General features: G+C 48.1%; 1 protein-coding gene across 1 annotated transcript in view; it reads right to left on the reverse strand.

The window, feature by feature from the left end:
- Nucleotides 1-3,957: 3,957 nt before the first annotated feature.
- Nucleotides 3,958-18,736, reverse strand: part of Dtx4 (deltex E3 ubiquitin ligase 4) — a 30,838-nt gene continuing 16,059 nt past the window's right edge. The window contains exons 5-9 of the mRNA XM_026411638.2: nt 16,776-16,837; nt 15,756-15,908; nt 13,364-13,525; nt 8,570-8,659; nt 3,958-4,200 (exon numbers count right to left, since the gene is read on the reverse strand). Coding sequence (XP_026267423.1) covers nt 3,967-4,200; nt 8,570-8,659; nt 13,364-13,525; nt 15,756-15,908; nt 16,776-16,837 — 701 coding nt within the window. The 3' untranslated portion in view covers nt 3,958-3,966. The remainder of the gene's footprint in view (nt 4,201-8,569; nt 8,660-13,363; nt 13,526-15,755; nt 15,909-16,775; nt 16,838-18,736) is intronic.

The following is an 18,736-nucleotide window of genomic DNA, read 5'->3' on the forward strand; positions in this document are numbered from 1 at the left end:
GCAAAGTACAGCCAAAGGTTGCCAGACTTTAAATGCATTAACTGCCCATTGAAATCAAAGTTCTTTACAAACTTCTATTTCTATGAACAAAACTACAGAGAGATGTGCATTTAAATAGGTACTAAGGAACACTGTCCAACACTGTTCATCCATATGAAATCAGAACGTGGGATTGTGCTGTTCACATCCATCAAATTGCTTTACAAAGTCAGATTCTGGGTGCAGGGCTCACACCCACAGGCTCCTGCTATGTTTTAGCTTCCTAACAGATGATCTTAGTCTGAAGTCTGGAGAAAGATTAGTCCTGACTTCCAAGAACACCACACCCCATGGACTATCAGAGATGGAGACAGATTTTGGTGACATTGGTGGTTCTGCATTTGCATTTTATTTTTGTGTTCTTATCAATAGTGGAATGATTAATAGTACACATTTATTTGAAAAACGGCAGTCTAGAAATGATTAAAACACACACTGTATTGTAGTCAGGTGGAGGGACATTGAAGAAGTCAACATTCATGATTTCAAAGATGACCTTTCTCCCACAAGTTCACCTTCCCATTTCCCTTGCCATGTGGTCTGTTTCTCTGGGGGAGCAAGGAGTCAAGTCAGGTCAAATGTGTGGGTAGAAAAGAAGTGGACAGAGAAAATTAGAGAAAAGAGACTTTCCCCTTATCTTGTGGAAGGGTTTGTGGTTGGTTACAGACTGAGGAAGTAACCCAGATGCCTCCCAGGTGCACTAGTCTGGCAAAAAGCAGAAGGTTCCCAGTTAACAACTGTTTGTGGTTGTTCATTTGCCATTTATTCTTCTGCACATACACCTCATGAGCACCAGGTGGCGATGTCCTCTCAGAGTAATACCAAAGAACTTCAAAACACAGCAGTGTACACACACAACAATCACATTTGGACATTCACCTGTCTCTTCCAGAACCCCCCACTCAAATGCCAGGGATCACAGACAAGGAAAGGGGGCCGGGGGCCTTTCTTGCACCGCAGAGGCCTTCCCCCAGTCCTCTCATGCACACAATAGTGCCATACCAGGACGAGCACTTTTGACCAAGTATAAAACCACAGAGATGTTCAGTTTTTACAAAAAGGGGAAGGGAATGAAAACACAAAGGCACACGCCACCACGTACACACCACATAACCTTTTAAAGGATGAGCATCTGAGAAGGTTTGTCTCTGATCCCGTGGGTCATCCCCGGAGACTCTGGGGCTGGTGCTAAGCCCATGAAAAGAAGAGCGCAGAGCCCCTGCTTGGGCCCAGGGCGCACAGTCGGGATTCTAGCGGGAAACATCCTGCTTCGCAGTAGTGGGCACACAGGACTCTGCTGGCAGGCTTCTCACTGAAACCAAGACTCTGCCTTTCCACGTTGGCACAAGATAAGGAGCAAGGGAATGCCCACCCCCCCCTGCCTTGCGTAGCACAGTGTTAGAAAGGAAATCCAAGATCCTTTCTGCCCAGAAAGCTCCACAAGAAGAGCAGCTTGAGGGTGAGGTAGCCCCTACCGAGCGTCCTCAGAGAGGACGAGAAATGGGGCACAAACACATCCAAGACCTGGGGTGGGGTGGGGGTGGGGGGCTTGGAGGCACGAAGACCCCCTCTGCAAGCGGTATTGCCACTGCCTCCTGACTCCCTTATATATGATCTCCAGTCCTTGTCCTTCTGCCTGATGAAGGGTCGCCCCACTGCCCATTTCCAGTTGTCCGAGCAGGTCTTCGTTTCTTCTCCACTCGAGCTTCCTGAATTTTCCTACTCACAGGCCCTGGGTCTTGTTCCTCATCCCTGTGGCCTAGAAGCCCAGAAGATACTGGACAAGGGCAATGGTAGGACGCTTACAGGGGCTGGAAACAGCATCACAGGACGCTACCCCAGAGAAGAATCCCAGAGTTCCATCCATCCGTGCAAAAGAACCGGATGCCTCTTTGAACAGGTCACAGGTGTGAGGGGGAAGAGAGGGCCCAGAGAAGCCCAGAGGATGATCTCTGGCATGTGATAACTTGGCAGTGTGACATTACACTCTGCAGGGACATCTCTGTCATTTAGTTCTAATGTTTCCTTCCTGACTGGGGCAGTGAACTCAGGACCAGTCTTTTCATCTGCAAAATCGCTTCCCACTGCTGGGAGAGACTGGATTAAGGGTGGCAGGAATAATTCCTCCTCTCAGAGCTCCCTCTGATGTGGCCAATTATGGTCCCTGTAGCCAAATGGGAGTAAAGAAAGACTCAGCACCAGTAAGTCCCAAGGAACTGGTGACAGGTGAATCCACTCGTCACACTTATGTCAAAGTGGCTGCAGGGCTAACAGCAAGCAGCTGTGGAGCTGCTGTTATGAAACCTTGGCCTCCAGTTCTAACTTAAGTACCACTGTGGAAGGTTCTTTAGTTTCATTTTTTTTTCCAGCATCAAAAACCTTCCAAATTTTATGAAATATATATATATATATATGCATATATATGTATACGTCAAACCCCCAAAACATGAGGTATATAAATTCAAATTAGTATCCAGAGGAACTTCCCCTAAACACATAGTTCAAAGAACCCACTTTCAAAAAGGAGAATTGGGTTTCCCTTCTTGAGAAGCCCTGTTCTCCCTGATCCTCAATCCATTATTGGAGCCAAAGGCAAGAGGATGTTGAGGGGAGAGAGACAGGGTCTTGGGATACAACCCAGATGCACTTCGGACCAGAACATAATGTGGTCCCAACCCTGTTAGGAATGAACTAGAGGCTTTCACCATGTTGGAGGTCCACCTGTGGGACAGATGAGGGGTCCTGCAACATCATTTTTCTACAACAGAAATAGAAAAAGGTGTGGGTCCAGGTCTCACCTCCACACATCCCCCTAAGCACAACTCTACCTCCAGCAGGTTCCACGTTTATCATGAGATGGGTTGGCAAGAAGAGGAAAGTCCAGGGACCACACCCTGGCAGTTTCATCCCTCAGAACTGGGGTTTGGCGTCTTGCAAAACAGATTTCAGGGTCGTGATGGGATGGACTGTCCACCAACGTGGCCCACGACACGCACACACCCACACACACATAGGCTCATACACAGACGGCACAGGGCCCAGCATGGGCCCCACTCACAGTGAATCCATGAAACTCGTGGAATCTTTGAGCTGGTCTGGGATGAGTTGGGCAGAAGGCTGTGGGCTCCTCTCCCTGAGGACAGTGCAGATGCCCAGTGGGACGCAGGCTCTGGTTTGATCAGAGAGGGGCTGGAAACGGCATCACAGGATGCCAGCCCAGAGAAGAATCCCAGAGTCCATCCATCCATGCAAAAGAACCCGAAGCCTCTTTGGACAGGTCACAGGTGTGAGGGGGAAGAGAGGGCCCAGAGAAGCCCAGAGGACGATGGAGAGAGCTGAACTCGCTCCCAGGGGCGTCTGCCTCCCTGACCCTGTCAGCAAGAAGCACTTGCTGGCCCCACACCAAGGCATCCAGGATCTGATGTCACAGCAGTTTCGCGGTCCACCCCTTGGTGCCCCCCACCCACCTTGCACAGTGAGAGCTCTCTGCCTCAGTGGAGGAGAGAAAAGTGGAAACTCCGCTCTCAAAGCAGAGTGGAAGCAGCTAGAAGCCAGCGGAGGCCAGAGACCTCAGCTTCACAAGGCAGGGTGTGCAGTGCCACGCACTGTCCACACCCGAGTGTGCTGACCGTGCCCCCCACTTGAGGGATGGAGGGGGTGGGGGTTCTTGCCTACCCAGCACCGAAAACTCCACAGGAACAGACCCAGGATGGCCATCACCCCATGTCCCCTTTTGTCGGATGAGGTTTATGAATTATGTCACCTTATGCAATCTGCCTCCCCTCCCAGTCGGGGTGGGACGGCGGATAGAGACAGGGTGAGGGAGGATGAGGGAGTAGGGAGGGCCTGGTACCAACTTCCACCTGGACTCTCCCTGTTCCTGCCCTGTGGCCCCACAGCCCCTCCCACCCCCACGCCTCTCCAGCCTCAGTCTTTCTCCTGGGCAGTGCTGTCCTCAGAGATGCCCTGGGCAGCCAGTTCGGCCAGCACGTTATCCAGGTAATTGGCATCCGGGTAGCCATGGCCGGTGAGATTAGAGCCAAACTCTGTCTTGTGGTGCACCTCATTCCAGATGACCGTGTCAGACTCGCCCGTGGTGCTGGAGGTACCGATGGCAAAGATGAGACGGCGATCCCAGGCCACGAGGAGCAACTTGAGAACCTGGGGAGCAAAGGAAAGAGACAGAGGGTGGACTTCAGTGTCGGTCAGACCCTGTCCCCTGGGTGGTAGGATCCTCTTGAGGGTCCCAATCTCCCTGGGTCAGGAAGTCCCAAGCAATTCAATGAAAGAGAAGGAGACTTGGACTTGGAGTCAGGGAACTATCGGTTGAGTCTTGGCTCTGTCAATGAATCACTGTGACCACGGACAAATTAGAGCACCTCTCTGATGCTTAAAATCCTTATTTATAAAGTGGCAATGGTATAACCCGTCTCAAAGGTTGTGGACATCTTATGGAACACTACGAGGAAAGCGTTTTCATACTAGTGCCCCGAGTACAATACTTTAAAAAAAAAAAAAAAAGGTCAGCTATCAGCATAATAGTTGCATTTTAAAACTCTGGGTCTAGGAGTCGCAGTGCTTATGATCCGAGGACTTCTGAACGTCTGCCCTCCACCAGCACCACCCCGAGGTGGAATTAATTTGCCAACAACTAAGACTGTGACATATTTGTCCAGTGACATCTTAAAAAGCCCTCTGACTTCTTCCAGGCTCTCTCATACTTATCTCCCATCTGGTCCTCACACCACACTTGGAGACAGGTCCACGGCAAGTGCTATCATCATCCCCATTTTATAGATGAGGAAGCTGTGGCCTACGTTGGGGTTTGCAGAATGTTCTGATTCCTCCAAATTCAACAAAATCTTGGTTGAGCGAGACTAACATCCCATTCCCAGTCTTGGTCGGAGCCCTGTCCATATGAAGAAGACACCCGGAAAGATGAACTCTCCCAAACGTGGTACAGGCTGACGGCTGGGGAATCGTAACAGTAATGACAGTTGTTGCTGCAGTTGGAATCTTAAATGTCCCCTAAAGGCTGTGTGCCAAAAGCTTGGTCCCCCACTGATGGTGCTGTTGGGAGATGGGAGAAACCTTAGTCCCTGGGGTCCGGTGGGAGGGAGTAGGTCCCTGGAGGTGTGCGCCCTGGGAAGGTTTATTTTGTCCCCAGTCCCTCCCCTCCCCGCTCTCTCTTTCTCTCTGTGCCTCCTGGTCACCAGGAGGTCAGCAGTTTCCTTCCACCACCTGCTCCCAGCCATGAGGTTCTGCCTCACCCAAGGCCCAAAGTGACAGGAGCAAGTGACAAGGGACTGAAACCATGACTCAAAACAAATCTTTCCCCCTTTCAGCTGATTGCTCTGAGGTATTCTGTCACAGTGAAGCGAAGCCAAGGAACACCATAGTAAACTCGAAAACAGGAGCTACCCTTTCCTGAGAGGTTACTTACTCGGCTCCAGGCGTTGAGTTATACAGTGATCACAATAACTGGGATTCAGATACTCTCATCATCACACCCCCCACCCCCGCCACCTTTTTTTTTTAAAACAAATGAGAAAAACAGGCTCAGAAGATTAAAAAAAAAAATCAAAACTTGCCTTGGTCTTATAGCTAGTGGCAGGCAGCAGGGTGGGTATTGGAGGTGGACCTCAGGGCTGCCTGACTCCATGGCCCAGGGTCCAAAGTCTACTTTAGATAGGGATCAGCATATATTTCAAGGAGGAGGCTGCTTCTGAGCAGAGTCTCAGCGGAAGGGAGGATGGGAGGTATGTTAACAGGAGGATGTGCAGATGCAGTAAGTAAATAGGAGCCCCAGGCATGGATGATTACAACAACAGCTGCCATCGCATTTTACTATTGCTACTTTCACTGAATTCCTACAACATCCTGTCCACACAGAGATTATTACCACTGCTGGGCAGATGAGGAAACAAGTCATTCGGATGTGAAGCCTTTAATACCAGTTTCTGCAGCTATGAGAGTGAGAACTAGGACTGGAACCCAGGCCAGTCTAGTTCCAAAGCCTGAGCTCTCACTGTGCCTCAGTCTCCAATGAGACCTACCTGAAGGACAAGGGTGGGCAACTGGAGAGATAGGAAGGTGTAAAACCACACTACAGCAGGCTTTTTATGTCAAGTGGAGAGGAGTATTCTTTGTGAAGAAGAAACAACTGTTTGAATTTTATTTCTTTTTTCTTTTCTTGGAGGGGGGAGGGTACTGGGGATTGAACCCAGTGGTGTTTTACCACGAAGTTACATCCCTGGCCCCTTTTAAAAATTTCTATTTTGAGACAAGGTTTCTACGAGTTGCCCAGGCTGGCCTTGAACCTGCAATCCTTCATCTTCTATTTTTTTTTTCCTGGTGTTTCCTGGTATTGGGGATTAAAGCCAGGAGCATTTAACCACTGAGCCACATCCCCAGCTCTTTTAAAATATTTTACTTAGAGACAGGGGCTTGCTGAGTTACTTAGGGCCTCACTAAGCTGAGGCTAGCTTTGAACTCGAGATCCTCCTGCCTCAGCCTCTAGAGCTGCTGGGATTACAGGCATGTGCCCCTGCACCCCACTTCTGCCTCAGCTTCTGGAACACTGGGATTACAGGTAGGTGCCACTGTACCCAGTTTGAATCTTATTTCTTTTAAACAAAGGCGTTTGGTGCTGGGAATTATGTTTTGGGATGACTAAACTGGTGGCGTTGCAAGATGAAGAAGCATTAACTAGGTTGGTGGTAGCAGGTTTATAAAAGGAATCGAGTGGTTTAGAAGGCAGTTCAGGGAGCTAAGTGGATGCGGTGGATAAGAGGGAGGGCCCAAGAAGACCAATGTGTCCATTCTGGCTCCTGGGAATTCAGGGTATGTCGTCAACATAAGAGAGTCCTGCAGGCAGAGCAGCTTTGGGGAACATGGTTCTAGTTTGAACAGCAGGACTTTACAGTAGAGACATTTAGCCAACTGTTGAGATGCAGATCTCAGGCTCAGGCACAAAAATTTGGATCCTCAAGAAAAACAGGCATCAGGCCTAGTCCTGATTCTTAATCTGGACTCATCACAAGACTGGCACATCTTGTGATATAGCTGGTTCTTTCATTGTTCCAAACTGTCTCCTTCCTCCCTGGATGAGGACATATCCATATCATGTGCCATGAGACCTGAGGGCTCTCCCTAGGGGCATTTCACCACCCCATCCTTCACCCGGCCTGTCCGTAACTTGATAGGGCCTATGGAAAGCGAGAGAAGGAAAAAAAGGTGCCAGGAGGTCTAAATGGATTCCACACTTCCTCTCGGATTCTCTCTTTAGTCCTCTTTCTCTTCTCTCTCTCCAGTTTCCCACCCTTGGAAGGAAGAGCATGGACCACAGAAGGGCTGTTCCTTCAACCTGGGTTTCAGAGCAGGGAGACAAATGGAGCACCCTGGAGCTGAGTGTTTATTTACCACCTAAATTCAAATGGTGACCACTCACCCAAGGTGACAGAGTACTGGGAGGTGATTAAGGCATAGAAATGCATTTCAGTGAGTGGGATTAATGCTCTTACAAAAGAGTCCCGGGAGAGAGCCCCCTTGCCCCTTTCCCCATGTGAGGACACAGAGAGAAGGCTTTGTCTATGAGCAGGAAGTGGGTCTTGCCAGACGCAGATTCTGCCAGAGCCTTGATCTTGGATTCCCAGCCCCCAGAATGGAGAGAAATTCATCTCTGTTGTTTCTGAGCCACCCAGTCTGTGGGATTTTTTTCATAACCACCCAGATAGACGGAGACATTGACCCACAGCAACCACACAGTCACTGGCATCCTGTGGAAGGAGGCTGCTGAGATTTGGAGAGAAAACCCACTAAAACACACCTCTTGCCTGTGTTTTTCCAGCACTCCCTTAGACCAGTGGTTCCTAACGCTCTTGAGACCAGGAAAGATTCTGAAAGCCCAGTGATTTTTATGGCCTCATTCACAGAAAAACAAAGGTAGATTTTTTAAAATTCTAATGAGAGTTCATAGAAGCATGGGAGAACTGATCATGAATTACTAGGAGTCCAGGAACCCAAAGATTGTTCCCACTGCCCTTTTGGAGACAAGTCTAAGAATATATAAGAATAAAATAATCTCCCACCGATTAAGATCCATGCTCCAGATCAGTGCTTCTCACACTTTAGCACGGGCTGGGATCTTGCTAAATTGAAATAGATTCTAGTTCTGCGTTTCTATCAAGTTCCTGCATATTACCACTGGTGCTATTCCCTGGACCTGCCTTTAGGCAGCATCGCTTAAACAAAAAATACTAAAATAGATGAATTATTGCCAATAATATCCTGGAGAGGAACAAATTAAAAGCCCCCACCTCATTCACCTGCAAAAAAAAGGAAAAATTTCTAATCATCTCCAACTTTACTTATGGTTGACTCAGATAGGACCTTGTTACTATATATGTCAAGAGGAAAAAACAAAAACAAACAAAACCAGTTCTCTTTGGTCTTTGCATTATAGGAAGCAAAAACCTCAGGCCCTGAGAAAATAAAGTCCCCAGAACTACTCTGAAATTTCCACTCTTACTTTTCTCCCTTTCTCGCTGTCTGGAAGGTAACAGTGTCGTGGGAAGCCACGGGCGCTGAAACTCTTGCCAGGGTTTGGGTGTTCTGGCCCCTGCAAGCAGAAAGAAAGAAAACAAAGAGGATTTTTCAACATAATTCTGGTGAGAAAAGAGTGCAGGCTGGTACTCATTAAATAGTGATGAAGATCATAATGGCCATAGAGTCTAGGCGGAACAGACCCCCAAAGCAGTGTGAGGAATCATTACACACACAGACTGGGCATCCTTGGACCTGGGTTTGGACCGAGCTGCTACCTCCCAGCTGGATGTGCTGGAGCCCAATTCTGGGGCCTTTGATCCCCATCGATTTGATAGCAATGACATGGGATACTCACCTTGTGAGGCTGTTTCGCATGTTACACACATTGGGTGCCTGGTGCATGGAAGGAGCCCAGTAAACCTAAAACATCATCCCTGTCTTCATCATCTACTGTTTTACTGCGGCCCAGAAAAGTTAAATTCTTCCATAATGTTAGCGGCTTTGCTGAAAATTAAGCCCAGTTTTTCCGAGGTCTGTGGTCTACACGTTTTAGCTCTGAACTACTCAGAATCATCAAAGTATTTTGAGCTATGAACCCTGCAAGCAGAATTGCCTGAATGATTCCCATGTATTCTCCTTTGTCATCATGAATTTATGTTGGTTTTCTTATTTAGCATACGGATCAGGAGACTCAGGACTAAAAATCTTCTAACGATATTTTAGCCGTGGTTGCCCAATATCCTATTTAAAGCCCAGTCTCAGGCTACTGGGTGGGAACAAAAAAAACAAAACTGAAGCAGGATTGAATCAGATCCAGGTGCTACAATTGTGGATGTGGTTTGTCCCCTCTGAAACTCATGATGAAATTGCACAGTCATTGCAGCTGTGTTGGCAGATGGGGCTTTTGAGAGGCTGTTGGGTGACTAGGGAGAGGAATTAATGCCTTTCTAAAAGAACTTCTCCTTTCTCTCTTGAGGGACTGGATTAGTACTGTGAAAGCCTGTTGCTCTAAAGCAAGGTTGCTCCTTATGGTCTCCCACTTCCACATGTCCAGCAGTCCTTCTGCTTCTGCCTTGAGTAGAAACAGCCCCTCACCAGATGCAAACAACAATCTTGGACTGCCCAGCCTCCAGAACTGTGAGCCACATGAATCTCTATTATCTATAAATGCTCAGTACTCTGTAACAGAAAACAGACTAAGACACCAACCTTCTTCATCAGAGGCCAGATGGGTTCATTGACCCCTTTGTGCAACTCATGAGAAGCAAGGCACTTTTTCTCAGTAGCAATGCATATATTTTCCACTCACACAAATGTCTGCGCATAATTTCGGAGCAACCCTAAACCTTGCAGGGATGGAACCCTATTTAAAAACCCCTTCCAGATACAACCAATTAAATATCAGTAGCTGGGCGCGGTGGTGCACGCTTGTCATCCCAGTGTCTCAGGAGGCTGAGGCAGGAGGATTGTGAGTTCAAAGCCAGCCTCAGCAAAAGCAAGGTGCTCAGCAACTCAATGAGACCTTGTCTGTAAAGAAAATACAAAATAGGGCAGGGGATGTGGCTCAGTGGTCGAGTGCCCCTGAGTTCAATCCCCAGTAACCCCCCCCCCAAAAAAAATTGATAATTCTGTGCTGTTGTCAACAACAGCTCTCCCACAGATGATCAGCAAGTGTGTCATGGCTGCATAAATGAGTGAGTGAAGGAACAAATGAGCATACAGATTTTTCATTTTGTCTCTTTATGCACAGTGATCAAAAATTCTGTTGCTTTAATTTTTCTGAAAGCACAGTACAAGATCACTTCTGATTTTGCCATCTGCAGGGTGTGAGGACTGTACTGGGGTCTGGGGAAAGGCACACTTCTCTGGGCTAAATTTTTTTTTTTTTTTTTTTTTTTGGTGCTGGAGATTGAACCCAGGACCTTGTGCATGCAAGGCAAGCACTCCACCAACTGAGCTCTGTCCCCAGCCCCAACAATGCAATGTCTTCTTGAAGATGCAGGACCTGATGGTTCCAATTCCACACTTAAAGACATGACTACCTCACTAAGCCTGGCCGCCTGACTGAGGGGCCAAGTCCAAGCACCGGGCTGTGACTGCTCCTCCCCTTCCTGGGGCTGCTGCTTGTGTGTCCAGTGCAGAGTCCACCTGGCACTGACCCAGCAAGCCTGTGTGCTCTGGGCCTGTGGCCAAGCAGAGCAGTCACGACTCAGCCTCAGCCTGGCCCAGAGTTTCTCCCATGGGGAATTTTTCTCTGCAGTGAAGGTAATGCTTGAAAGTCTCACCGAGGCCCACACCGATGTGGCCCCTGAAGTCTGAAGAGACGGCACTGAGCATCCTGAGACTCTGAGACTACAGGATGGCCACCAAGACATGTATTTCTCTCGAGATGAGCTGGGGTGTGTTCCTGGAGGAGCCGGGGCTCTGCAGAGCAGCACGTGGATACCTCTAAAACCACAGCGCAAGCTCTTCCTAGCCCTAGCCCTAATCCTGACCCTGACCCTAGTCCTAACCCAGGCTGCCTGCTGTTCCTCCTGACTCACTCATGTCCTTACCACCCCAACTGGCCGTCTCCCCCGAGCAACACCCAGCTGTTTCTCTCTTGCTCTGGCCTTTCCCTTGCTGAGGCCCCATTACAGAGCCTGGACTACTGCAGTCGTCTCCTGATGGGTCTTGGTTCTGGTTGTCCTCTGCGCTTACGTCAGACTGTCCTTCCTGAAGCACAGACTCAACCCCGTGATGTTCCAAAATCTAATCACAACCCAGCAATCTTCAGGGGCTCCCTGCAGCCTAAGAAGGAAGGTCCTCACCCTCAGCCCTAGTGCTCAGGCCTTCTGTGGCCTGGTGCCTGTCTCCAACAATGCCTGGTCTTCAACATCTCTGTCATGCTCCCTCCTGTTTTGCAAGTCTTAGGCCCCCATTCAACTCTTCCTTATTGCCTTCAACACCCCTACTTTCTCTCCTCCACAACTGTTATACCCTCCAACTAAAAATGCTCTCCTCCATTTCTTCACATTTCCCAGGCTCCCTTAGAGAGTAACCTGCACCCGAAAGTCCCCTCTGAGCTGCAGACACACACACACACACACACACACACACACACACACATACACATACACACAAGCCCTTGTCCTTTCCAGGATGAGTAGGATACTCAATAATAATGGCACCAGGTATTGAGCACCTTAGTATTGTGCCCTTGCCCCAGGTGCACACACCCACACAACACCTCTGCCTGTTAGGTGCCCGGCTGCACTGCTGAAGAAGCTAAGCTTGGAAAGATCAGGTGGCTGGCCCAGAGTCACCAGCAAGTAAACACTCCCACCAGGGTGCACGCCTATAATCCCAGCTACTGGGGAGGCTGAGGCAGGAGGATTGCCAAGTTCCAGGCCAACCTGGACAAGTTACGGAGACTTTGTCTCAAAAACAAACACAGGAAAACCAAAACCCAAACAACAAAACAAACAAACCCAAAGGGCTGTGGATGTAGCTCAATGGTAGTGTACTGGCCTAGCGTGTAGGAGATGCTGGGTTAAATCCTCAGCACCCCCCACCCAAACACACATGCGCAACGGAGGCAAGAACCAGGCTGATCAGACTTTGAAGAACTTGCAGTTCTTTGTTCACTCTGCCTCGCACAACTTCTATCAATGGTGCACACCCAATTTTGCTCTCTAAATTAATTGGTGGTGTTCACTTATCTTTTCCTGACGGGTTGGTAAATCCCCCAAGGAAGAACCATGTTTTACTTAATTCTTTTATAGGCTATCACATGGGCCTGGTTATTTCCCCACGACTTATCACTATTTGGAAGCACCTGTTTGTCTGTTTGCTTTATGGTTTTCCTGGCCCCAGCAGAATGGGGACTTCAGGGAGAAAGGATCCTATCAGGGCTGCACCTGCCTTCTCTACTGCCAAGGGTATTCGTGATCCCTAATTCACATGCAGATATTTATTAAATGTAAAAAGACAAATAGGAGGGAGTAGAAGAGGTAAACTAATCAACATTTGCTAAAAGTGGATCCAGTCTGCACCCTAGATCATTTGATAAAGCTTCATTGTGGGAAGAAGGGCCACAAAATTTACATCTGCCATCAGGAATATTGTTCAGATTTGTTCCTTGGAACTGTATTTAAAAGAAACAAAGGGGAAAGAAATGCCCATGAAACTCAGAGCCAGTAGTGTAGCTATCGAATAGTTGTGATCATGTAGCTATGGAATTAGAAATGCAAGTTACTGTTTGACAAAGAAATTCCACTTCTAGAAAATTATTCGACACATAAACAGGTACAGGGCTGCACGCTGGGCAAGGTTCATATGTGTACAAGTTTATTCATCCCCACATTATTCGTTGTAGCAAAAGATTGGAAATAATCCGTATGTATTCTCATCTGATTGAGACGGTTGAATTAAATTATTTACATGATGGATTATTGTGCAGACATAAGAAAGAAAGAGGAAGTTCTCTCTGTACTGAAAAACCTACAGACTATATTGTTCATTGAAAAAAAATGCAGAGTATGAAACAATGTCCCCAAATGTCAATCATTGTGTAAAAATGGGAGGGGCGGATACAATTTCTGTGGCCTGGGCACAGAGAATACTGGAAGGGTCCATGAGAAAATAAGAACAATGGTAGTGGAGGGGGAGAGGAGGGGGGATTAGATCTGTAGAGGGGGAACAAGGGTGGGGAGGAGACTTTTCAGAGCATAAAACATTTCGAATGCAAACATTTAAACTTAAAACTATAAAAGGCAACTGCTGAGGGTGGGCTCACCTGAATGCCCGGGGGGATGCTGTAGATAATCCGGATGGTTTTGCAGTCTGGGTGGCCAGGCAAGGAGTGGGGGATGAGGTGGTACTCCATCTTCCCCGGAGGCTGGGTGCCTGTCTTCACCCCATAAATGGTCTTACAGGTTGGGCACTGCAGACTCCCATCCTGGGGAGACAAGGTCAAAAGAGCCAACGTGGGAAACCGTTTTGCTAATGACCTTCCCACCCAACCTCAAAGGTACCAGAGATCAAGGGCAAGGGGGAAAAACTGGATCCGACCTCCGACCCCACACTAGACCTGAAATCCTGACTAGCTACATAAGCCACGGCTGCTATCTCCAAAGTAACCGAAAGAAAATTCTACAAATAGCTTTAGGCTCCAGGCTAAGGAACATAGAAAGGACGCCCCTGTCATTGATGAAGAGGCCAGGCAACTAGGGCAGGGAGCCCACAAAGGGAATCATCATCTAATATCTAAGCCTCACATGGATAGAACAGATAGCAAGCTCTCAAGAGCAGCGACTTCCCAATTGATGACCACCAGGATCATTTGAAAGCTTCTTAAAAATAAAGATGCTTGGACCCCACACCAGGCCCACAGTATCAGAATTGGGCGACTGCAAAGTGTAGTGGTTTGGAATGTGAGCTCGCAAGTCAGACTGCCTGGATTTACTCTGCCTTCTACCTGCTGTATGACCTTGGACAAATCAATTATCCTCTCGGAGCCTCAGTTTCTTTAGAGAGCCAGAAAAACAACGGTATCTGTCTCACTGGGTTGTTAGAATACTATATGAGATCATCCATAGGACGTGTTTTGCAAGTGGCATATCTAAGTGTGATCGGTCTCTTCATGATTTCTGTGAAAGGACTAATAAACTCAGGTTTGGAAACCACTGCCAGGAAAAGATAAATTGAGCACTGTGTTGGAGAAAATAAAGACAACTTTAAACAAATGACCCTTGAAGAATAAATAGGCTTAGAATGATGGAGGATAAGTTCTGCATAAACAACCAGAGGAGAAAATGATGCCGTAATTGTCACACTTTAAAATCTTACAACAGAATCTACAATGCTTGTTTCACATCAGCCTCACCTTCTGCCATTAGCTGGGGAGGAATTATAAACCCCTTTCACAGATAAAGGAGCTGAGGCACAGCAAGATGGAGGGGCTCATCACCAGCGAGGGTCAGAACACCTGCGAGTGCATCTAAATCACCCCCACCTCACCCCACAGCACTGCACTGCCCCCCAGTGGCTCTGCTGGTGGCCCAGGGGTTTCCAGACAGATATGAAAGGGTGTGGTTTCACAGGAGAGCCTGGTGAGGTGCCACCTGCTGTGGCAGGGAGGGTGGGGAACCCTGCGGGAGCCCCCACAGCAAGTCCTATTTCCAGGCTCCCAAAAGGAAGGGAGAAGGACTCCTTTGCTGACAGAGGACTTTCCCACAGCTGGGACCAAAGCTCTCTTCAGATGTCCCTCCCCCAACTCTTTGGGAAGATGCAGATCCTCTGAAGAGCTATTTGGGGACATCTCCATGTAAGTTCTACTCATTTAGAGGAACAGCTCACATTGGAGTCAGCTCCTCTCTAAAGCTGGGGTCCCACTCCCCGCCCAGGCCTTAGCTTGTTTCGTGGCCTCGGGGGGCATGGCTCCATCCTATTCAGGCCCTTTCCCCTCATGTGTTCGATAAAATGGAAACACAGGCTTCCAAGTGTAAGTGCAAAAGAGAACAAAGGAGAGCACCTCAAGAGACATTTTTGAAACTACTGACGTAAAAGCAAATAGTTACGAGACATTCTTGGACACGGTCAAGCCCAAAGGAAAGAAAGTGCTAAGAAAGCCCTTTAAACTCAGAGTAACCTCTTAAACTGTGAGGCTCCAACGGAAGCGTTCAGGCCAGGGTCAGGATAGTGAACTGGCTGCATGCCACACCTTGTCTGTCTGGGACGCTGAGAAAAGTCTCAAGGTTGGCACTTTGGGAACATCAACACAATAAGCTGTGTAAAGGTGAAGGGGGAATACTATAGCCATGATACACGAGAGGAATCCTTTTGGATAATAATAGTAATAGCACCTTACAAAGTGGGTATTGTTATATCTGCATTTTCCAGATGGAAAAGGAAATCTCAGAGAGCCTGGAAAAAAAAATCTTGCCCGAGGTCATTCAGTTCCTAACCAGGACCCATGCTCAGGTCCATACCCTTTTACTGCCTCTGCTCTTCCCCTAGTAAGAGATGAACAGAGCAGCTTCTGAAATGCAGGTAGTTTTTGGAGGAGTAAGAAGTGGGGAGACGTAAGACTCCTCAGACCAGCCAGGGGAAGAATGTGGAGGGCGCTCATGTTCTTGGTCCTCCACATCCTACCAGGGGCAGGGCAGCAGGCCCCCGGGGACACTGACCTTGTTCCCATTGTTGTACATGGCGACCAGGCAGTAGATGTGGTAGATGTGGCCACACCTGGACAGCTTTCCTACCAGGTCAGGCTTGACGGTGGGCTGTGGGCCCTTGTAGCCCGAGGGAGCGGTGAGGCGCTCCATGCAGATGGTGCAGTCCTGTGGTTGGGGATGAGAGGGGAAGAGGAGAGAGGACATCAGTTCTCACCAGCCTGGGCAGCCGGGGTCCCTCTGTGGGGGTTCCCATGGGATGGCAGAGGCCCGGTGAGCTGTCACTCCTCCTCTTCTAGAAAGGTGACAAATCAGGGGTGGAGGGTGTGCTTTTAGAAATCTTGCTTGACACGACAGAGAAATTCCTGAAGTAATTCCTGGTAGTGGTTAATATGTGAACTTGGGCTTGTCAATCACATTACAACCCCTGACCAAGCCCTGTCCTCCCATGGCTTGCGAATAGACACACTGACGAGCTTCGCTGAAGCTGAACTTGGGTAAAGGAATCATGTTTCCCATACACCAGAGAGGCTGTTTTTTAAATAAATTTATGGCTGATTTCTCAACTTCAGCGGTGTTAACATTTGATGGAATGTTACTGTGGCTACTGTTTGCTGTGGCTACTGACCTGGGCTTTGTAGAGGGCTTAGCAGCGTCCCAGGTCTCTATCCCCTAGATACCAGTAAACACCCAAGCGGATGTCCCCTCAGGGACAAAATCTTCTCAGTTGAGAACCTCGGGTCTATGTCAATTCCATTCCAAAGTGCGTGCACGTGGCTGAGCATGCTGTTTTTCCTAAATTCCAACTGTCATGTAAAGTAGCTTAGACTCCATCAGCACTCCGCTAAAGGGGAAAGGTTAAGCTACAGCTGCAGCTCTGACCATGAACTTGGGAGCCTGAGCTTCAGCTTGATTAGCTCTGTACCAGTCAGGGATTAGTGAGCGGCTCCTCCACATCCTGCAGAAAACTACTACAGAGGAAATGACTGTGGGTGATGGGGAAGGCGAACCGTGCCCTACTTCCCCTGCACTCACCTCCTCTGGCGGGTGCCGGACCTTCTGCAGATACTTCTTCAGCACTTCCTCTGGCGTTTTACCTGGGAGGACAAAGGGATCCCTTGGGTTAACAAGGCAGAGGTAAGGGATCCACCAAGCCTTGCCATCCTAAGTGTGCCAGAGAGGAAAGTTATAGTCAAGTTCAAAAGCAGAAAAGGGAGCAATTTATTCTGCAGTTGGCTTTAAGATTTCTAAAGGAGCCAGGCACGGTGGTGCACGCCTGTAATGCCAGTGGCCCCGGGAGGCTGAGGCAGGAGGATGGCAAGTTCAAAGCCAGTTTCAGCAATTTAGCAAGGCCCTAAGCAATTTAGAGATACTGTCTCTCAATTTAAAAAAAAATTTTTTTAAAGGGGCCGGAGATGTGGCTCAGTGGTGAAGCACCTCTGGGTCAATCCCTGGTACCAAAAATAAATAAATAAATAGGAAAAAAAAAGGAAGAAGAATTTGAAAGAGAGTACAGGTTGTAGAGGGCTGGAGAGAGGTTTTGAGGAGGGAGAGATGTTCTCATCTGCCTTTACCCTTGCAACCACTTCCCTAATGGGCTTCTCTCCATTTTCAATGAATCCACATTTTAACAGATATACGTTGAGTGAGTTTCTCTTCCTTATAATCAAAGAGCCTGGACTAGCTCAAACGATCCTATGAGATAACAGAAATGAAAGCCCTTCATCCACTGTTAGGTGTTAAGGAAGCATTAGGCAGTGTGACCACATACACTTTCCAATTCGCTAAGCACTGTCTCAGTTGATAATGTGGCACCAAAGTAAGACATTTGTAAGGGAAAATAGGAAGCTATGACCCCCAGCTTTAGGACAGCCCTCCTTGGTTTTGGACGATGCTGTCATGGCCAGCAGACACAGCCCAGCAGCAGGGTAGAGGGAGACTCTGGGAAGCATCCTGACAGGCTGCCATGATCCAGGGATTCCTTTGGAAGCTGGAGCCTTAGGAGACCATCCAACCTGAAGGAGGTGGCCGGAGTGACCCAGGCTTACAAGGAGCCACAGAGGAAGCAAGATCAGTGCCACTCCGGGCTACTTGCTTCACTTTTTTAAGCTGTTTTTTTTTTTTCTATAAAAATGGGGAAGATTGATAGCACCCACCTCAAAGGGTTGCTTTGACAATAGGCTCCGGGGTGAACAGCCCTTCATCACGTTGCCAGATAAGGATGCAGTGTGTGCTATTAATAATAGCAGGAAGAGTGGGAAAGTGTAAAATCCTGTCACTCCCAATCAGACCATGAGCAAGGCAATTGAGTTCATTTCGGCAGGGAAATTTTAATAGACTGGAAAAGTAGGACAAGAGTTTGAGGAAATGGATCGTGTAACAGCCCAAAGCTGAGGTGTCAGCCCTTCCCTCCACTGTCCTGCTTCTCTGGTAAGAATTAATTTTTTTTTCCACCCTGGGATTGAATCCAGGGTGTTTCACCCTGAGCTACATCCCCAGCAGTTTTTATTTTTTATTTTGAGACAAGGTCTCACTGAGTTCCCGAGGGTACTGCTAAGTGGCTGAGGCTGGCCTTGAACTTGTGATCCTCCTGTCTCAGCTTCTCAGGTTGCTGGGATTTATAGACCAAAAGGACAAAAGCTATGCCAGGTTCTTTTGGTGCCAGGAAGGTAGTAATATGAACCCCTTGGTAGCTGGGTTGTGGGCAGGTAGGAAGGGGATCCTGAAGGAGATTCAAGTGTCCAGAAGGTCTGGAGAATCTAGGTGGATACAAGTCCCTGGCTTTGTCCCAACCTTCATGGCTACTTTCCAGGACATTCGTGCTGAAAATTGGCTGTGGACAGTTTTGCCCCATGATGAAGCTGAGAAAACAGGTTCCACATGATCATACAACTAGTTAGGCTGTGAATCCACTTTTGTTCTAACACTAAAGTGATCTTTCTCTTCTAGCATATCTTCTCTGTGCCATACCTAATATTTTAGTTTCTATGTGTTTG

Source organism: Urocitellus parryii, chromosome 4 (assembly GCF_045843805.1).
Source record: "Urocitellus parryii isolate mUroPar1 chromosome 4, mUroPar1.hap1, whole genome shotgun sequence".
NCBI lineage: Eukaryota > Metazoa > Chordata > Mammalia > Rodentia > Sciuridae > Urocitellus > Urocitellus parryii.